Here is an 18,934-nt window from a genome sequence, read left to right on the forward strand (position 1 = left end):
GTGAGATTTGTATAGGTATGGCTGCACAGTAGAACAATGAACCACTGCTTTAAAGTCTGATAAATCTTCCCTTAAGTCTTTTGCAGTCAGACTGGGGGATTAATTTGCCTTTCTAGCATTCCTACCAGCAGTTCTCTGAAACTTTTCGTGTTCTTCCAGACATATCCACATCTCTACTTTGCTGTTAACTTGTATTTCTTATTTACATTACAAATAGAGGAAATGTTTCTCAGATAAAATATTGCTATCTCACAAAAGGCTTCTGCTGTTCTGGGCATTAACTATTTAGATTTTCAAAATACTACTGAATGCTACTGAAAATCCATCCATTTTCTGCCACTTATCTGGAGTCGGGTAGCAAGGGCAGCTGCCTAAGCAGGGGAACCCAGACTCCTCTCCCTGCCCACATTCACCAGCTTGTCCGGGGGAATACTGAGGCGTTCCCAGGCCAGCTGAGAGATATAGTCCATTCAGCATGTCCTGGGTCTTCCCCGGGGCCTCCTCCCGGTGGGATGTGCCTGGAACACCTCACCAGGGAGGCATCCAGGAGGCATCCTGACCAGATGCCCGAACCACCTCATCTGGCTCCTCTAGATGCGGAGGAGCAGCAACTCTACTCTGAGCCCCTCCTATCACCGAGCTCCTCATTTCAGCTGCTTGTATTCGCAGTCTTTTTCGTTCGGTCACTACCCACAGCTCGTGACCATAGGTGAGGGTAGGAACGTAGATCAGCTGTTAAATCGAGAGCTTTGCCTTTTGGCTCAGCTCCTTCTTCACCACGACAGACCGATGCAGAGTCTGCATCACTGTAGACACCGCACTGATCCGCCGATCGATCTTCTGTTCTATCCTTCCCTCACTTGTGAACAAGACCCCAAGATACAAGAATTCCTCCACTTGGGACAGGACCTCATTCCCGACCTGGACAAAGCACTCTACCCTTTTCCGGCTGAGGACCATGGTCTCAGATTTGGAGGTGCTGATTCTCATCCCAGCCTCTTCACGCTTGTCTGCAAATCTCTCCAGTGAGAGCTGAAGATCGCAGCTTGATGAAGCCAACAGAACCACATCATCTGCAAAGAGCAGAGACCCAGTCCTGAGGGCACCAAACCGGATCCCCTCAACACCTCGGCTGCACCTAGAAATTCTGTCCATAAAAGTTATGAACAGAATCGGTGACAAAGGGCAGCCTTGGCGGAGTCCAACCCTCACTGGAAACAAATCTGATTTACTGCCGGCAATACGGACCAAGCTCTGACACCGGTCGTACAGGGACTGGATAGCTCATACAAGGGGGTCCGGCACTCCATACCCCCCCCCACAGACTCCCTGGGGGACATGGTTAAACGCCTTCTCGAAGTCCACAAAGCACATGTAGATCGGTTGAGCAAACTCCCATGCCTCCTCCAAGACCCTGAAGAGGGTGTAGAGCTGGTCCACTGTTCCACGACCGGAACGAAAACCACAACACTCCTCCCCAATCTGAGGTTCGAATATCCGACGGACCCTCCTCTCCAGGATCCCTGAATAGACGTTACCAGTGTGGCTGAGGAGTGTGATCCCCCTGTAGTTGGAGCACACCCTCCAGTCCTCCTTTTTGAAAAGGGGGACCACCACCCCAGTCTGCCAGTCCAGAGGAACTGTCCCTGATGTCCACGCAGAGGCGTGTCAGCCAAGATAGCCCTACAGCATCCAGAGCCTTAAGAAACTCTGAGCGGACCTCATCCATCCCCGGGACCCTGCCACTGAGAAGCTTTTTAACCACCTCAACAACCTCAGCCCCATAGATAGGAGAGTCAACGGCAGGGTCTCCAGACTCTGCTCAGAAGACGTGTTGGTGGGATTGAGCAAATCTTCGAAGTATTCCCTCCACTGGCTCACAATGTCCCAAGTCGAGGTCAGCAGCCCCCTATCCCTACTGTACACAGTGTTGATGAAGCACTGCTTTCCCCTCCCAAACCGCCTGATGGTGGACCAGAATCTTCTCGAAGCTGTCCGGAAGTCATTATCCATGGCCCCTCCTCCCATGCCCGAGTTTTTGCCTTAGCGACCGCCAAAGCTGCATCCCGCTTAGCCTGCCAAAACCCATCAGCTGCCTCTGGAGTCCCACAGCCAAAAAAAGGCCTGATAGGACTCCTTTTTCGGCTTGACGGCATCCCTCACTGCTGGTGTACACCAACGAGTTGGGGAATTACCACCATGACAGGCACAGACAACCTTACGGCCACAGCTTCAGCTGGCTGTCTCAACAATAGAGGCACAGAACACAGCCCGCTTAGACTCAATGTCCCCCGCCTCACCCCCGCCTTTGTAGAAATCTGGTCAAATTTTATTCTTAAAATTTTTAATAATTATGAACTGTAACTAAAGACAAAGAAAACAAATTAAAACAGGTTTGATATTAACATTAAGTAAAATAACAACTATTACCTAGGTCTATCATGGTAATTGGAGTATTGCACAAAAGGCTTTTAATGCACTATTTCCAACATTTGTGAAATCTGAACTTGGTGCACCACCCATAACCAGCAAAGATTATGTAAACAGGAGCATTTTAGAAAAACTCAACTTTAACAAAAGCAGACGCCGGGTGTTGAGTGTGAAGTATGTGGGTGGTCAGAGCATGGTGCCAGCCACTGTAGAAAATAGTTTGCTTGTTGTTTTTTTTTTTTTGTTGTTTTTTAAGCTGTACTGTTGTGGACTCATTGAACCAGTATGCCTCTGGATGTTTTTTTAGGAGCATGGGAGTGGGAGCACCTCCAGGAGGCCCTGGAAGAAAAGCTGAAGAATTCACTGGCTGTTGCTCAGCTTCTGGAGCGTATACGAACCCTCATTGGCAGAGACAGGGTGAGGTCTATAATAAATCACTGGTTTTCACTGTCTTTAACACTCCAACATGCCACGTAAATAACACAGAACATCAATATTTTCTATGGTGCATACAGTGTACGTATACAGCACTTCTTAGCTGAAGTTAAATAGTTAAGCAACTCTTTTAATTTATGTTTTTGTATGTTAATGATAATGTGACAGTAATAAGCATATTTGCATAATTAGTGTGTAATCACCTCTCAGATAGTGTGAGAATTAGCACAAAATAAACAAGAGTTTTTCTCAAAAGAACAAAATCACAACACAGCAGCTGTGAAGACCGAAAGTTGCTGCTTTGTCTATAATTAGAAAGCATGAGGTAGCCCCATAGAAAAAGCAACAGACTTTAAGATGAAAGGAGGGATCAGGAGATATGACATGGCCTCGTCTGACAGGCCTTTTGGCCCCACATATGCTCTACCAACCCAGGATAGAACTAGGTCCTCAACCTGAGGCAGTGAGCTGACGCACAGAGATGGAATGGCCACTTTAATGTGATGAGACACCATAATGTTCTGTCACGATTTGATGTGTTTCTCTGCAAACACCTCCAGGTCGTCTGACTCTGTGAAACTGGTTGTATTTATATGGATTTAAAAAAAATCAAAGGCCTTCATTTTGCTTTTGCCTCCTCTGAGTACTTGTCTCTCTGCAACAGACCAGTGTGAGAATGCGGCTTGTTTGTGCTTCACTGGACTAATAAAGGTCGTGCAATAGTAATGAGATGCTTTACGACACTCATTTGTGGACATAACAAAACCTTGTGTGCAAAAGCGTGGCATAAAAAAAGTCACTCACACTGTCTTCATATCCTACCTGTTTAATTATTACAGTGAATGTCATTTTTCATGTTATGCTTTCATTATAAACTTCCAATGAACACTGATGTTTTGATATTAGCTGGTTTGGACAACCGTCTGGTTCCCACTCTGTGGTTGCCAGCTCCAGACATGTTGCTCTTGGCAGTTCAAAATGTGTTTGGGTAGCGCCAAGCAAGACTGGCAAAGGGGCCATCTGTATTCCAGGGGGACTCACGATAGATGTTCAGAATGGCAAATCTTCTGGTAATGAGTACCTGACGTGCAGCACAGGAATGCTAACTCTCAGTGTCTGATTCTTTTGGCTTCCTCTTCATTCTCTGTGTGTGCGTGTATGTGAGTGTAGGGCTCCAGAGACACACCAAGTGCACGGGCAGCTCAGCTGGGGCCCCAGACTCTCGTCAACCTCTTCAATTCTCCTCTTTACTCTGATGTCATCTTCATGGTGCAAGGTAGGATCAGGCTGATCATTTAAACGTGCGCACATTTTCAAATGCAAGTCTTGCACGGCAGAGGAAGGTCACATTTTATCATCCGTGATTGAATTATGATCTAAGCCGCCCGGCCTGGTCATCCTTTTGGAGACTAAATAAGATAAAGCGGTCTGAGCGATGCGTTCTATTCATGTTTCATCTTGATAAAAGCTCCTCTTTTCTATTAAACTGGAAAAAATATCCTAAAAAGAGCAATGAGCTTTTCCTGTAGGTGCACCTATGGGCTGAGGGTTCAACTGTTAGAGGTCAAAGAGGAAATTTATCGAGGAATATTTTGAGAAAAAAGTCTTGTTTTTATGCTAATTTGCTTAAATATTGAACAGAAGGCTGTTATTGTTAGTGGCCCTTAATAAGAGTGATTATGTTGGGTCTTGTGGTCGGCTTCCCTTGTCAGCTGTGTGAAATGAGGATTGTCTGTTTCAGGTCAATTGAATAAATTTGATTTAAATTTTGCAGCTGTTCCTGAATTTTGATGCCACTTAGCATCTTTTGATATTTAATATATTAGATGTAAACTGCATGTTTTTTGTTTTGTTTGTACTATCAAGTCTCACTCTTTTGGGATTTTTTTTAAATGTTGCTCATGTGTGTGTGTGTGTGTGTGTGTGTGTGTGTGTGTGTGTGTGTGTGTGTGTGTGTGTGTGTGTGTGTGTGTGTGTGATTTCAGGTAGTGTATTACCTGCACACCGGGCAGTGCTGGTGGCTCGTTGTGACGTGATGGCGGCCATGTTCAGTGGGAAGTACGCAGAAGCCCGGAGCAGAGTGGTTCCCATCCACGGCGTCTCCTCAGATACCTTCCTGTCCTTCCTGGAGTACCTCTACACTGACTCCTGCTGTCCTGGTGAGTTTACTGCAAACAACCCAGAGGTGTACTTAACAGTACTGCGTTAGTATTTACAGTAACATTCATGACTGATAGACACTTAAAGCTGCTTATACAAACTAATGGAAACTAAGACAAAAGTTGCTTTGCAATGCTGTGCACAGCAGTTATGTGGAAACAAGCACCATTACCAGATAGGAAAACAATTCAGCGATGTGCGTCAGCGTTTGGTCAAAAATGCAGCCCTATCACCCATCTGTGTGACGACAACATGCCACTATCGAGAGGCACTCAGAGACCAGAAGCTTAAAAAGAAATCAGATTTAGTGAGAACAAAATCAACTCATGGCATTGCTGCTGTAGCTGCCTGGATCGTGTTGTTTTCTTCTGTCGCTGTCTGTCACTCTGTGCTTCATTTTCAAAGTAATTAGTGCAGATAATGCTTACTGGTCATGGTGGTGAGCTAGAGTGCATTACATGCACAGAGCTTCAGCACAGCCTTATATCTGTATTAAGCAGAATTAACGCCCTGCTAAGTAATTGATTTTATCTTTGTTATTGACTAGAGAATGGTTTGTTCATGTTGGCCTGGGTCTGCTGCATGTATGGATTACAACTGTTTGACTAACAGGTTAGCCAGCAACACTGGATGAGCTGCTATATCATTTTGTTGATGTGTGTTAGAGTTTTTCTGTCCCCTAGTGGCAAGAGTTTGCTAAATGCTGTTTGAACAATGCGCTTTGGCAGCTGTATCTGAAGCTGCAGCAGTTTTTGTGTTTGTTTTAATGAAAACAAGAAATACACTGTACCGACTGTTGTGCCTCTTACAATCAAGGCTTTAACCGCAGATTATTACAGGTTCAAAAGGAGCAAAACTCCGCTTCAGGCTAATGAATTAAGAATATAGGGTTGCAGATTTAGACGCAGGATTGAATATCATCTTCCTTTGGAAGATTGCGTAACAAAGCTTCTGAATAGAAAAAGCTCTTCTCAATAACCAGTTCCCAGCAGCTGATGATCCCATTTCTTTGTAACAGGAAATCTTTTGATGGAAAAAATAATGAAAAACCCAACAAAAAATCCTTAAGATCCAGCTTAGTTACAGCTGGGATAAATATCTCCTTTTTCCCAGAGATAACAGCTTGACAACAGGAAATTAAAGCAATGAAACAGCTTCAGAGGCTGTAGCTATTCTTCTGTTATGTAAGAGGTCTGCACTCAAGGTCAAAACAAGGTAATTCCAGGAGCATCAGTGACAAAGGGTGTGAAATCACAGCAGGAGAGCTATCAGAGTATTCCATCCAGATAATGTGCACTGTACATATGACAGAAGACAACCCTGAATGCACATCTGAGTAATTACGCAGTGGGATAGAATAAAGCTTCTGTGTTCCTGCTGCTTAGCTGACGGTACAGCAGCCCATCTGAGGCACACAAGGAGAGTCAGTGTGTGTCTGAAGACATGAAGGATTGACGGTGGTGGTGCATGGCATAAGTGACAGGAATCAGGATATTTGATTTGACAGTTAACATCGTGCACTGAGATTGATAGTTCTTCTTTAAATGATACGTGTGTGGATGCAAGCTGACAGCACAGGAGCTACAGTAGATAAAGACAACCGAGCTGAAGCTTTAGCCTCTTTGATTATAACACTGGAGGATTCACTTCAAGTGAGTAGAACTGTGAGTTGCTGCATGTGACAGTGACAATATGTCTAAAAAGAAGTGAAATTGGTGATAAAACTGTTTAAAACCACGATTTTTGTATTTTAGGTATGAGATTAATGATGTGCGTCACCTTGATTGGAATTTATTCCTTTGCTTGAAAAGCATCTTGACTTTGTCTTTTTACTATATGCCTGTATGTTCCTTAAAAATATCTTGTGAAGTTGTGAGCAGTGGACTGAAATGACATTACTTTTACGCTTTGTGCTCAATTTCCACATGGCTCCATTCTTGGATTTTCTTGGCCCACTCATTAATAACAAACAAAAAACATTTAAAGCCACATTTTTAAGCTTGATTTCCTCTGTAGTGCACAGCTAAAGCCTTACATGAATCTATTCTGCATTATGCCGTCATGTATAATGTTTAGAGTATATCACAGTGCTGTGTGTGTCTCTGTGTCCAGCCAGTGTGCTGCAGGCCATGGCTGTGCTGGTTTGTGCTGAGATGTACCAGGTGAAACGGCTGCAGCATCTATGCGAAGTGTGCGTGTGTGCTTATCTTCAGAGCATGCCCAGTAGAGAGCTGGCATCGACGGGTATCAGCGTGGTCCGACTGCTGCGCCGAGCAAAGGTCAGTGCTACCACTGAGCATGTGTGTGTACAAAGGGCCAAAGAAACCAAGTGAGGACATATTTATGTGCAGCTTGACTTGATAAATATACAACTGCTTAATTATGATAGAAATTATGTTGCAAGCTCATCATTAAAGATGTATTTTGTTTTTCATAATATCCAATGAAGTTTCTAGCAGCTTGTATCTGCCTCCCTATTCTAAGCACTTGTGGTGGTTAGATGAGCATAAAGATTCACAGTTATTTCACATAACTCCCATCTTTCTATTATTCCCAGTGCCACAATGCAGAGCAGCTCTATGTTTGGCTCCTCCATTTCATCGCCAACAATTACCTGATCTTCAGTCATAAACCCGACTTCCTGGAGCTCTCAGGTTAGTGACCTTTCAAACAAACGTCTCATTTTAAGACAACTTTTACAGTTACAGTCTTAGAAAAATACAAATATAACAGATTACACAGTACAAATATAATGGTGTTATAAAATGGCAGAAAGCAGGCTGCAAAGTTCATGAGGCATAGCCATGTTGCCTATCAGTTAGTTGGGGATTAAAATGCAAATGGTTGCATACAGCAGAAGTGAGAACACAACCATGCAGTATTACTTCAAGCCAAATTATTCAGAACTGCATCACCTCTCAGTAACTGCATTAATTTTAAGTTGTCAAGTATTTGCTCTCGTGAACAATCCAAAACAAGACCAAGCCAAAAATACTGGCCCCAAAGTGATTAAAAACACAATTACTGAAACAACATACACCTTTGTGCACCACTGATTCCCAGTTAGCCTCAGTTTAGACCTCTTGGCTGTGTTTATTTGCTGTGAGAGTGTCCAGGAAAACAAAGTGGCAGAGGAACTGACAACTGTGAGACTAGGGATGTGACTATTACTTAACCCCACAGTAGTCGCTGTGTTAAACACCATGATTAATTAATTATAAAGATCCTACAAAATCATAATTTTCCTTATAATATGTCTGACCCATTGAGGCAGATTAGCTCAACTTGCACATGGAACAGAAACAAAGTTATTTGATCTGTAAATGTGTCATCCTGTGGTCATCCTCAAATTTAAGGATTGAAAACGATCAGAATGTTAATAAATGAGGAGGATAAAGTGGTTTTTGGTGAATTCGGCTCATTGCTGTCACAAAGCCTGAGATAAATAAAAAGATAAAGAGATAAAAAAAAGCGATAGAGTAAAAAAAAAAAACAACAAAAAACAGAGTAATCTGTTTGCATTAACATGTTCATTTTGACGGCCTTAATTAAAACCTGAGCACCTAAAAGGACTGTGCATGGGATTTTACACATTTATAGCATTGGGAAATTAATTAATGCATAAATAATTGTGATAATTGCAAAATGCTGATTATTTCTTTGGCTATATCGTGACATCCCTATGTGAGACTTCACAAAGACGGCAAAAATTAAGCTCTGCAATATGGACAGTCAGATTTAGATGGGGTCGAGATTAATTTATTTTAGTTTGATGAGCATTTCTAAGTTCTCCCTTGGAGTGATTGTGAGGGTGAATGGTTGTTTGTCTCTCTGTGTTAGCCTGATGGCGGACTAGTGACCTAATAGATTCCAGCTTCACCCGTGACCCTGCATTGGAATAAGTAGGTATAGAAAAGGATGGAAGAGGCTCAGGATGTTCGGTCTAACAGACAGAGGTGACTGTAAGAATAAAGGCTGAACAAGAGCAAAAGATGTTGCCAGATGTTGTGGATAGAAAGCTGTAATGAATGAAAATACTGCCAGGATGACTCTCAGTGTCATAGGGTTTGGCTGATGAGGCATTTCCAGTATGGCATCAATCAAAAGCAAGCTGCCAACATTTCTTCTTTAGAAAATCATGTAAAGAGCTATGACCTCACAAGAATGATGCTGGACTTGAATCTAACTGGGCAGCTTTGGATTATGAAAATTGCTGCATTGCATGCTGGGACCAGAGTGCCATCTTGTACAGATTGCTCTCCTCTTACCTCAGCTTACAACCAGTTTGAACTGGTTAGATTTGATTGTTTGGCTAATAACAGACCAATCTTACAGTAAAGAAAAGAGATGGACAAATCTGCAAATTAACAAACAGGCATTGATCTCCACCAAATCTGACCCTGTTTTTTGGCCAATGTACCCAAATAAATAATACTTCCAAATACATTCAGCAGTTTGTGTATTTTATTCATTAGTAGTGAGCTTTATAAATCAGATGTTTAAATCGTGAAACTCATTAACATGTTTTTAACTTCTAGTGGGCAACAGCCTTTAGAAGAGTGGAAATGTATTGAGAGGTTAATCACCCAGTTTGAGCTTAAAATACAATCCTGAAGGCAGAATTCAAGGGCTACTCAAATCGGTCCTACGAGGGCTGCAATTCAGCAGGTTTTCACATTTCTGCTTCAACATACCTGAGTCCAATTAAATGGGTCTAACAGTCTATCAAAATCTGCACAATGACTCCTTAATTTGAGTCGGGTGTGTTTGAGCAGGGATACATGGAAAACCTGCTGATTGTGGCTCTAATAGGACTGAAATGGAGTAGTTCCGGTCTAAATGGATCAAAGTCATGATGTGAACTTGGTGGGCCAGTTGTTCAAAAGATTTAATCTGGATAAAGGCTCCGGATTTAGGAATCCCATTTCTCACGATGGAGGATCACGTAATCCATCTTACTTTTATCCCGGTTGTTCAAAGCAGCTTTGGATTGGATCACCCTGATCCAGAATCACAGTTTTCAAGATTACCAAATTACAAATTACCAAATTACCAGATTACCAAATCCGGATTACCAGAACTTAAAACAACGTGGGCTTCCAGCTATGTAAAGAACAGGTAGAAGAGCCGGTATGGGGCACTCTGAATGTTTGTCATTTTGAGACAACACACAGAAATCATAAACATTCACTTCTTTCTATAATTTTATGACTTCTCATCTGAGCCACAACAAATATAAAATAAATTCATTAACAGCTACATTGTGGATTTTTTGGGGAACGTCTTAAAAAAGGCTCAATGCCCGTCTTTAAGATATTTATTGCTGTTTGTGTGTTTGTGACTGATTGTTTTACTGCTGGCTGTTCAACAAATTACCTTCACGGGATAAAAAAGATTCCTTAAACCTTGAAGTGAACACCTGAGCCCCGTGTTGAGGAACCGGGCCAACCTCTGGCCTTCTGTCAGGATGAGGGACTGACTGAACGTGTAGTAGGGGATGCAACTGTTAGACAATATTTTTGACAGGTTCTTCTCTGATTATGCAGGAATACAGATTTATTTGTGTTTGTTATTAAAATTTGTTTGGGGGGTTTATTTCATGGGGACAAGATCATGTTATGATTTTATTTCTGCTGTACTATGCTGAAAGGCTAACAGGTAGCCTATGCTACTTTATCTACTTTATCACTGCAACGGTTGAACAAGTCAAGTGAAACATATAAATATAAGCATATGTGCTGACTAAAAAGATACTATTATTATCTCAAATTTGAGGTTTTACCACATTTTCTTCCAAAAATCAGCCATGAAATCCTACCGCGTGTTGGGATCAGGATAACCCTGTTTTCTTGGATCAAAGTTATCCAGATCCTACTCAAAAGTTTTGAACAACACAAACTGAAGGATTTATCCAGCTCACAATTAGGATTGAATTACATAATCTAATCCAATTTCAGAATCCTTTGTTGAATCCTTGTGAACAACCCATTTTCAAGACTTGATCCACTCCGATAACCGAAATCTGATCAGAACATCTGGCCCATCATTCTCTGTAGAGAAAAGGCTAAAACAACCTCTCCAGCAAAGCGGAGTTGGAAAAAAAATATCCTCTGAAGTAAGGCTGAACATTTAACCAGACCTTCCACACAGAAGACATTTAGTTCATCATCAAAAATAAACACCTACTTCTGAAGCTTTTCATTTTCTAACTATAAGTAATGTAGTTACCACAAGGTGATGCGTCTGAAGTCATTTCACATCCCAGTAACACTGCTCAAGGTAGTTCTGTTCTTTCATGTTATTCTGGAATATAAAGAAACTTTTTTTCTTGAGAAGTTGAGGTTATTAAACATGCTTTTTGACACCGTGGAAAACCCAAGGCCATATTACCATGCAGCAGAATATGGCAGTATTTGTGGTTTACACTGCAGCTTGATAGCCCTTTAGTACATGTCCGTTTATGGTTTTGTCTTTTGCATTTAAAAAAGAAAAAAAAAGACAGGCTAATTGCAAAGATTAACAACAACACTGTGTAGCAGAAGCACATTTTATTGTCATCATTAGCAACACAGAAATACACAAGACTTATTGAAGACTGTTGGACGGGTACTGAAGGGCATTAGCAAAGCAAAGATCAGAGGAAGGAAACAGCAAACAACCGATCTTCATCCGCTTGTTTGTGGAAACAAATTCTTAGATATTTAATCCTCTTTGCTCATGTTTGATAGCAGCAAGCCAGGCAGTTACTAATGTTTATGTATGTGTGAGTATGTGCCAGTACAGTAAATCTCACTGTAACTGTTTTTATTAGCATAGCGTGATGTTGGGTGTGCAGTAGATTAGAGTTTTGTGTTTGTGTGTTCCAGAGGAGGAGCGTGAGCAGGTGGAGAGGCTACGCTGGCCGTCCAGAGGCTACCTGCAGGAGCTTAGTGAGTACCAGCAGCGACGGCGCAAACTACGCAAGTCCCGCTGCATAATCATGTGACCACATCTGGACGCCAAAACCCTGTGGAAAGGGGGTGGGACAGAGGAGGAAATCCAAAGAGAAAATAAGTAAAAAGAGGATGAGAGGATGGTGGTTAATATGAGGAGAATCCTGCTGGATTTAGGCTTCACTCTGAGGGATATTGTTGCAGAAGGAAAAGACATAATTCAAAGACAAATCAAAAAAAGTCAAGCAGATGAGCAACTGCAATAAGGACTCTTTGCATAAGGACTATTTCATCATGGGCAATACAAAATGATCCATCCTTAAAACCCAACATGGTTTTAAAATGACCGCCTGGCCTCTGGCATGAGGCTCTGTGATAGATTAATTTTCTACTGGCTGTTACTGGGGATGAACAGTGACACAAGCTGGCTCCATTATGAGTATAAATAATCCATGAGATATCCAGATGTTTGTTGGGGAAACAAACCGGCCTCATGTGCAGATTGTTCGAAACCACATTAATGAAGTAATGAAACTTCAGGTTGAATAAGCAGGGAGAAAGTACCGTATGACGGCTGCATCACACATTAAACTCATGATGGCTCATGATGCATCTGTATCCTGTTGAATTTAAAGATTGTGAACATGTGCACATCCAGCATTTCTACAGCTGAAAAGACTCTTTTTGACGTGTCTGTGGCTAAATCAGCATTTCAGTGGCGTAGTCAGTTGCCGCTAACATCGCTGGTATCGCCGGCATACTGAATCCCATCTGTAAAATAACAGAAAATCGTTTTGGCTTATGAGCAGGACCAATTTAATTACAATTCTTTTATTAGATTCCTTCACATCCATAACTCAATATCGGTGAGTGTCTTAGAGACAAATGGATTTTAATCTCTTTCCAGATGGAATATATTTTGATTGTAGTCCGAGTCCAATGAGGCCATTTCATTTTTATTGAAAAAGAAAAAAAAAGAAAAAGATGGGTTGAAATTAAATCCTCAAATTTAACTACACTTAGCCCGTATTAAAATAAAGTGCTCGGTGCATCAAATCCAGAACAATAACCTATATATCATTTTCATTTAAAACCTGCAGATCTTGAACTGTAGAACATTTTTAGTAAGTTAAAAATAAATAACTATATAGAAATTAGTCCATATTTGTCTGGAATAATGCATAATAAAGATCTGTCTGTCTGAAAAAGGTTTGTAGCATATACAGAGGTGGAAAGAAGTTTATCTGTTAAAGGAAACATCATGAAGGTGTTGCTAAAAACCTTACTGCCTCTATATACAATGTTTATTTTGCCCTTTTTTGGCTATATTGTTTTTAATCATAATGATATTATGATTTCTGGTGCTGCAATAATTTTTTGTAATATGTGTGGACATTTTTTAAACACGAGGAGCAAAGACAACAGGGTTGCACTAAGTTACAGTCTAATGTTTCACTGGTAAGAAAATCTTCATTTAAAGCTTCAACAAAGTGAAATCAGTATCAACTTTTTCACCTAATGGTTTTTTCTATGGATTAATAATAGTCTACAAAAAATCAACAAAGCCCATTAAATGTAATTTGCATCCAGTTTTAGCAGTATTTGAGCAGAAATTTATTAGCAAGCTGTGCATATAATATCCATCAAGCAACCAATGCAGATGTTGACAGCATGCAGGTAATAATGGTTGGCATCTGTAAGATGTTGGTATGTATTTAATCTGCAGGTGCACAACTGTTATTAAAGTTTACCTAATTAGAAATCCTCAGATAAATCCAAATCCACTGATGGAATCAGTAAAACGCAGGTGAAACTCTGGACTGTGACATAAAGTGTGCCTCAGTGCTGCATATAAATCCAGTGTGTGGAGAAGCCCATGAGGCTCCACTGGGTGGGATCTGTACAGATTGTAGATAACATGCCGTCTGACTTTAAATAAAGACATGTTTTAGAATTAACATATCAGTGATCTTTCTAAGTTATTTGCTGCAGTTATTCCTATATTACTTGATTTATATAGGTTAATTTCTCCGCACAATAGCTCACCAGGGTAAATTTATTAGTTTGACTTCATGAAAGTATATATATGTGAAGGTAAAGAGTGTGTGCATCGTCCTGTACCTGGAGGTCTGGAGCAGGTCACTGCAGGGCCCCAATGTGCTCCAGCATTCCCTGAAGTTGGCCGTTCTTATCCAGTGCTGCCACATCACTGCCGCCTCCGATGCACTTCTCACCGATGAACACCCGTGGGACCTGCATTTTAACCAGTGTAAGAAAACAGAGATGAAACTGGTAGATATATTCACTTAATTTACTTATAAATGCTGTAAGGTGAAGCCATTTAAATGGAACTATTTCCTTGTGTTTAGTTGGGCCTTTGATGACAGGATGTACACACCTGTACTATCTTACTCATGCACACTTTGACACATGATCCAGCTGGGGTGCACTTTGTAGTTAAATAATTACTTTCCTTGTCCCCTGTGGGATCTGGACTGGGCTTGTCCTGCTACAGGATGAATCCGACATTCATCCTGTCCATGCAAAGCAGAGGGTGCTGCATCTCTCCTTGATCAGGGTGGAGTCATGCTCCAGAGCAACAAAACACCTGCAGCTTTGAATATTCCACTGTGTTCGCCACACTGCTACATCATTCTTTTTCCTGCTTCAGTAACTTTTTCATCAGCAAAATATGTGTTTTTTTTTTGTCTTTTTTGTTAAAACACAGTGAAATGATGTAAGGTTTGGTTTCATTTGCCTCCAGACATCCCTGATTTGCTTCAGTTTTATTAGTAATCTACTAACAGTTCCAAATCTTAATATTTCCACCTTACTTTACATCCTAAAGCTTCTTGTACTGTAAAACTTTTATACAATTCTGGATTTATATTAAGATATGACACTTTAGATGTGGTTTCAGACCACAAGGTCTCCACTGTATTCTCTGCTCTGGAATTTTTTAGGTATATGCACTTTCCAAAAATTATACTGATGGCTTCTTAACACAGAAGCACACTGCAGTGCAAGCAGTCTGAGAACAATATTATTTTAATTTATGCACGTTTAGGAATGTTTTTTTTTTTCAAGAACGAGATTCAGTTATATGAAGATGGACAGAGTTCACAAAAACAGGTTGAAATTAATTCTAGAGTTCTGTGAGGCGGTTTTCACTCTTACAAATCTGGAAATGATTCAGAGTTCAGTAGAATGAAGCAGATGAGTGATCCGCAGTGATGAGCAAGAACACGCTCATTTTTCTGTGAACACAAAGTATTTGCAAATACATAACCTGAACCTGAACTCGTTTAGATTATGCAAGGGCCTGTAACAGTCACTACCTACATTTTTTTGCGCTACACCTACTTCATACATTACCCCCATGCATTGTGCACAGCAAGCAACACATCCTTGGTAATGTTGGTGAAGTCCTGCTGCTCTGAAAAGTGGAGGTGAAGAGAAAAGGGTGCTGCAGAAGCAGCGTGTGCATCACATGCTTTCTGTCATTATGATTACTTACAGGAATATAAGGTGAGGCAAGCTTAATTTCTTAGCACAATTCGCCGGCAGGGTGATTCAAAGCGCTTTGAAACACCAGAAAATAAGAAGCATAATTTAAAATTGAAAACAAATGAGAGAAAAAGAAAGATAAACATTAGATAAAAACAGCAATAAAACATGACCAAGTTTAAAAATTCAAGCTTAAAAGAACCAGATGCAGATTTGGACATTTAAATAAAAGCTATTGAAATGCAGCAGAGAACAGGTGGGTCTTTAACCTGGATTTAAATAAAATGAGTGTTTCTGCTGATCTGAGGCTTTCTGGGAGTTTTTCCTTCCCCAGACATGTGGAGCATAGAAGCTGAATGCAGCTTCTTCATGTCTGGTTCCGTCTCTGGGAACTGATAAGAGACCAAATCCAGATGTCCTGAAGGGGTCTGGTAGGTTCATAGTTCATACTGAGTCAAGAGGTCACTGATGGTGGCTGGTTAGCTCAACTGGTAGAGCACCAGCCTCCCGTGTGGGAGACCTGGGTTAGAATCCCACAGGGGACAAACGTTAACACCTTCCAGTTGGGTCCTTCGCCAAGACCCGTAATGCTACTGCCTAACCACTGTAAGTCGCTTTGGATAAAAGCGTCAGCTAAATGACTGTAATGTAATGATGCTTACTGGTCCTAAACCATTGAGACATTTATAGACCAGCAGTAGAACTATTACATACTGTCTGCAGAAGATTCTGACGATAAAAATCTACATTTTCTATGCAAGTTATGTCAGTTTGCACTTAAAAAGCAAGTTAAAACGTCAGCCTCATTGATTTTTGATTTTAAAAAATTAGAGGCGTTAAAGAATCCATTAAGTTTGAGAGGATATCTGCAAGTCCTCAATAATAACATAATAATAATAATAAAAGCCATTAGGAGAGGACAAGACCCCCTGCAAACAGCCCCAAACGACCCAGATCACACTGTCTGCAGCTTTTAGGGGTATGACTTCCCAGCATCAGGTTAGTTGGTTAGCTACAAGTTTCTTAAGTTTAGTCTTTCCCCTTCAGTTCTAACTTAAAACTAATTAAATGAAGTGAACTTTGAACTAGTTCATAGCTGAAATGGTGAACAAGGAACGTGAATTAATACATTCATAGTAGCAGAATGTACTTCCTGCTATAGGTCGCTAGTTGTGATGTGTGTGTAGGGTGATTGTGTAAATTTGTTTTAACTGGTTTCAGTTTGCCTGCACTACTGTTGTATGTAGCTAAATGACAATAAAGTTTGATTTGTATTTGATTTAAACGGAATGAACTGAACTTTGAACTTGCACAACACTGATGATGATGATGATGAGCAACTCCACCTACTTTTACTGGCAGTATGTTGGCGCAGCATTCAAAGTAAGAAAGAAAAAAACCCCACCCGTCAAAAAAAAACAAAAAAAAAAAACAAAACTGTTTTAGCCTCGTAGCATGCTTCACAAAACCCAGATTTTTTTTTTCCGTGAAGCAAAATATATTAAAATACACACTCCTTTAGAATTTCATTATAAAAACAAACTTGTTTGAAAGAACTGCTTCCCAAATGTGTGTAAATCTTGGTGAGTGTATCTCACCGTGCGGGCCCCGGTGATCTCCAGGAAGTAGTCTTGCATGCTGCCCATGTCGCTGCGCCCGCTTATATCAATACACTCCAAATGCCCCGGCTTGAACTTGTATTTGGACAAAACATCTTTAGCGAGGACACAGTACGAGCACGTGGGCTTGAGAAACACCACCACCTTGTCGCCTTTGATCTGAGCCTTCACAAACTGCTGCGCCATTTTAACCAACTTCGACAAGCAAAAGACAGATGTTCCAAATAACTGGTATAACGGGATGAACGATGGTCCCCGTCAGCGTTTGGTTAGTTCAAGTGTGACGTCGACACGTGTCAAACATCTTAAAGACGCAGCGCTGATGAGTTCACAGAAATAAAAACCTTTATTATATACACTATATCTATGGGGGCAACCCCTTGTTGGGCTCTTTCCTTTTTTTTGCGCAATTTATTCAGAAGATTCCAACATACATAAGTGTTATTTTTATTATTTTTTTTAAATATTGAACTTTCTCTAGTTAAATACATAAAAATCATCCTGTTTTGATAATGTACGTCATTACAGGACCTGGGAACGAAGAAAAAAGAACAAAACATTGGAGTTAAGTGGTGGGATCAGTGTGTTTTGTCTGCATTCTTCTCATCCATGGGGTCCATATGGTATATTTGAAATATTTATATACATGATTACTTAATTAATAAAAATAACTACTACTTCTACCAAAACATAATCTAATAGCCCAAAAGTGAAATAATAATTATTATCACTATCATCGTCTTTACTTCCACAAATAATGATAACAGTAATAACAGGAAGTAGTAGTAGTAGTAGTAGTAGTAGTTTCCACTGTCTACCATCCACACAAGAACAGATGGGTGATCCTGTGTTGGGTGGCTTTAATTACTGCTGCACAAAAAGTCCTAACATCTGGTGGTTTTATAACTTTTACATCCTCCTCATAAAATGTTTAGTTTGGACCAGTCTAATCACCCACATATTCAGCCAGCAACATGGTGTTGTATTAATGCTGCATTATGACCAAGAACACATAGAACATCATATAGAACATAAAAATAAATAAATAATAATAAAAAAAATCATCACATGCTGCGTTCACTTCTACTTGGGCATTAGAGGTTTTTCCAGATAAAGGTCAGTTTACACAAATTCTTTGTTAGACTTTAATAGTCTGTTCTTGGGGTAGTACTTGACGGGCTGGTCAGATTTAGGGGTGACACGATAACCCACAGGTCCCCCATCTTGACCCACCCTTGGGGATTTAGCAGGGTGCGGTTTGTCCAAGGCAAGGACATTTAATATGTGACTGAGCCACAAATCGAACCTCCAACCTCCACACCAGTAAGATATTTCATATATCAAATTTTTTCTATCTAAAAGTAAAAATTGAATATTTTGACAGAAGTGATGCAGTTACCACTCTACTGTCACTTAAAGGCGTCACGCCTGTCTGATCTTCATAGAAATGGATGAGTTGTATCAAATGCATTCTATTACAAGTCTGTAAACATGTTTGGGCATTTTAACGCAAGTGGCTCTGGAAGTGTGTAGCTCTTCCTGTGACTTTACTTTTCCGTCTCTAAGGTTGATGCTTGGGCACAAAGCCTTCTGTCCCATTATAATTTAGCTAATACAATCAGATTTCATGTGTTCCTCCAATGCTTCCCACACCTAGAAGTTCCTGAACCCATCTGGAAAAGGTGGCATTTCTATCAACTTCAGCTCTGGTCCAAGTTTAACCAACCTGACTCTGTATACAGACAAGAGAAAATGTTACTACAGATTAACCTGTTGAGAACTTTTTCCACTAAACATTGTTTCAAACCAACTTTTTCAACTACAGAGAAACTATACGAGAAGTACATCTAC

General features: G+C 40.6%; 2 protein-coding genes across 5 annotated transcripts in view; one reads left to right on the forward strand and one right to left on the reverse strand.

Moving 5' to 3' along the window:
• Positions 1-12,189, forward strand: part of rhobtb3 (Rho related BTB domain containing 3) — a 35,881-nt gene extending 23,692 nt beyond the window's left edge. For 2 of the 3 annotated variants that reach the window (XM_041980490.1, XM_041980491.1), the window contains exons 8-12: positions 2,738-2,847; positions 4,036-4,141; positions 4,851-5,024; positions 7,138-7,304; positions 7,583-8,157. In XM_041980490.1, coding sequence (XP_041836424.1) covers positions 2,738-2,847; positions 4,036-4,141; positions 4,851-5,024; positions 7,138-7,304; positions 7,583-7,684 — 659 coding nt within the window. In that variant the 3' untranslated portion in view covers positions 7,685-8,157. Of the gene's footprint in view, positions 1-2,737; positions 2,848-4,035; positions 4,142-4,850; positions 5,025-7,137; positions 7,305-7,582; positions 8,158-11,891 lie in introns of those variants that run through there. The other variant, XM_041980492.1, reaches the window with a different exon arrangement.
• glrx (glutaredoxin (thioltransferase)) lies at positions 11,559-17,364 on the reverse strand. Of its 2 annotated transcripts, none has more exons than XM_041980501.1 (3): positions 17,063-17,364; positions 14,079-14,210; positions 11,559-12,728 (listed from the first exon to the last, which is right to left on the reverse strand). In XM_041980501.1, the coding sequence occupies exons 1-2, from the start codon at positions 17,267-17,269 to the stop codon at positions 14,097-14,099; spliced, it is 321 nt and encodes a 106-aa protein (XP_041836435.1). In that variant the 5' UTR covers positions 17,270-17,364; the 3' UTR covers positions 11,559-12,728; positions 14,079-14,096. The 2 variants fall into 2 exon arrangements, with proteins under 2 accessions (XP_041836435.1, XP_041836434.1); XM_041980500.1 differs by having other exon boundaries at positions 11,559-12,031; positions 17,063-17,362.
• Between the last annotated feature and the right edge of the window lie 1,570 nt (positions 17,365-18,934).

This window comes from Melanotaenia boesemani, chromosome 3, assembly GCF_017639745.1.
Source record: "Melanotaenia boesemani isolate fMelBoe1 chromosome 3, fMelBoe1.pri, whole genome shotgun sequence".
NCBI lineage: Eukaryota > Metazoa > Chordata > Actinopteri > Atheriniformes > Melanotaeniidae > Melanotaenia > Melanotaenia boesemani.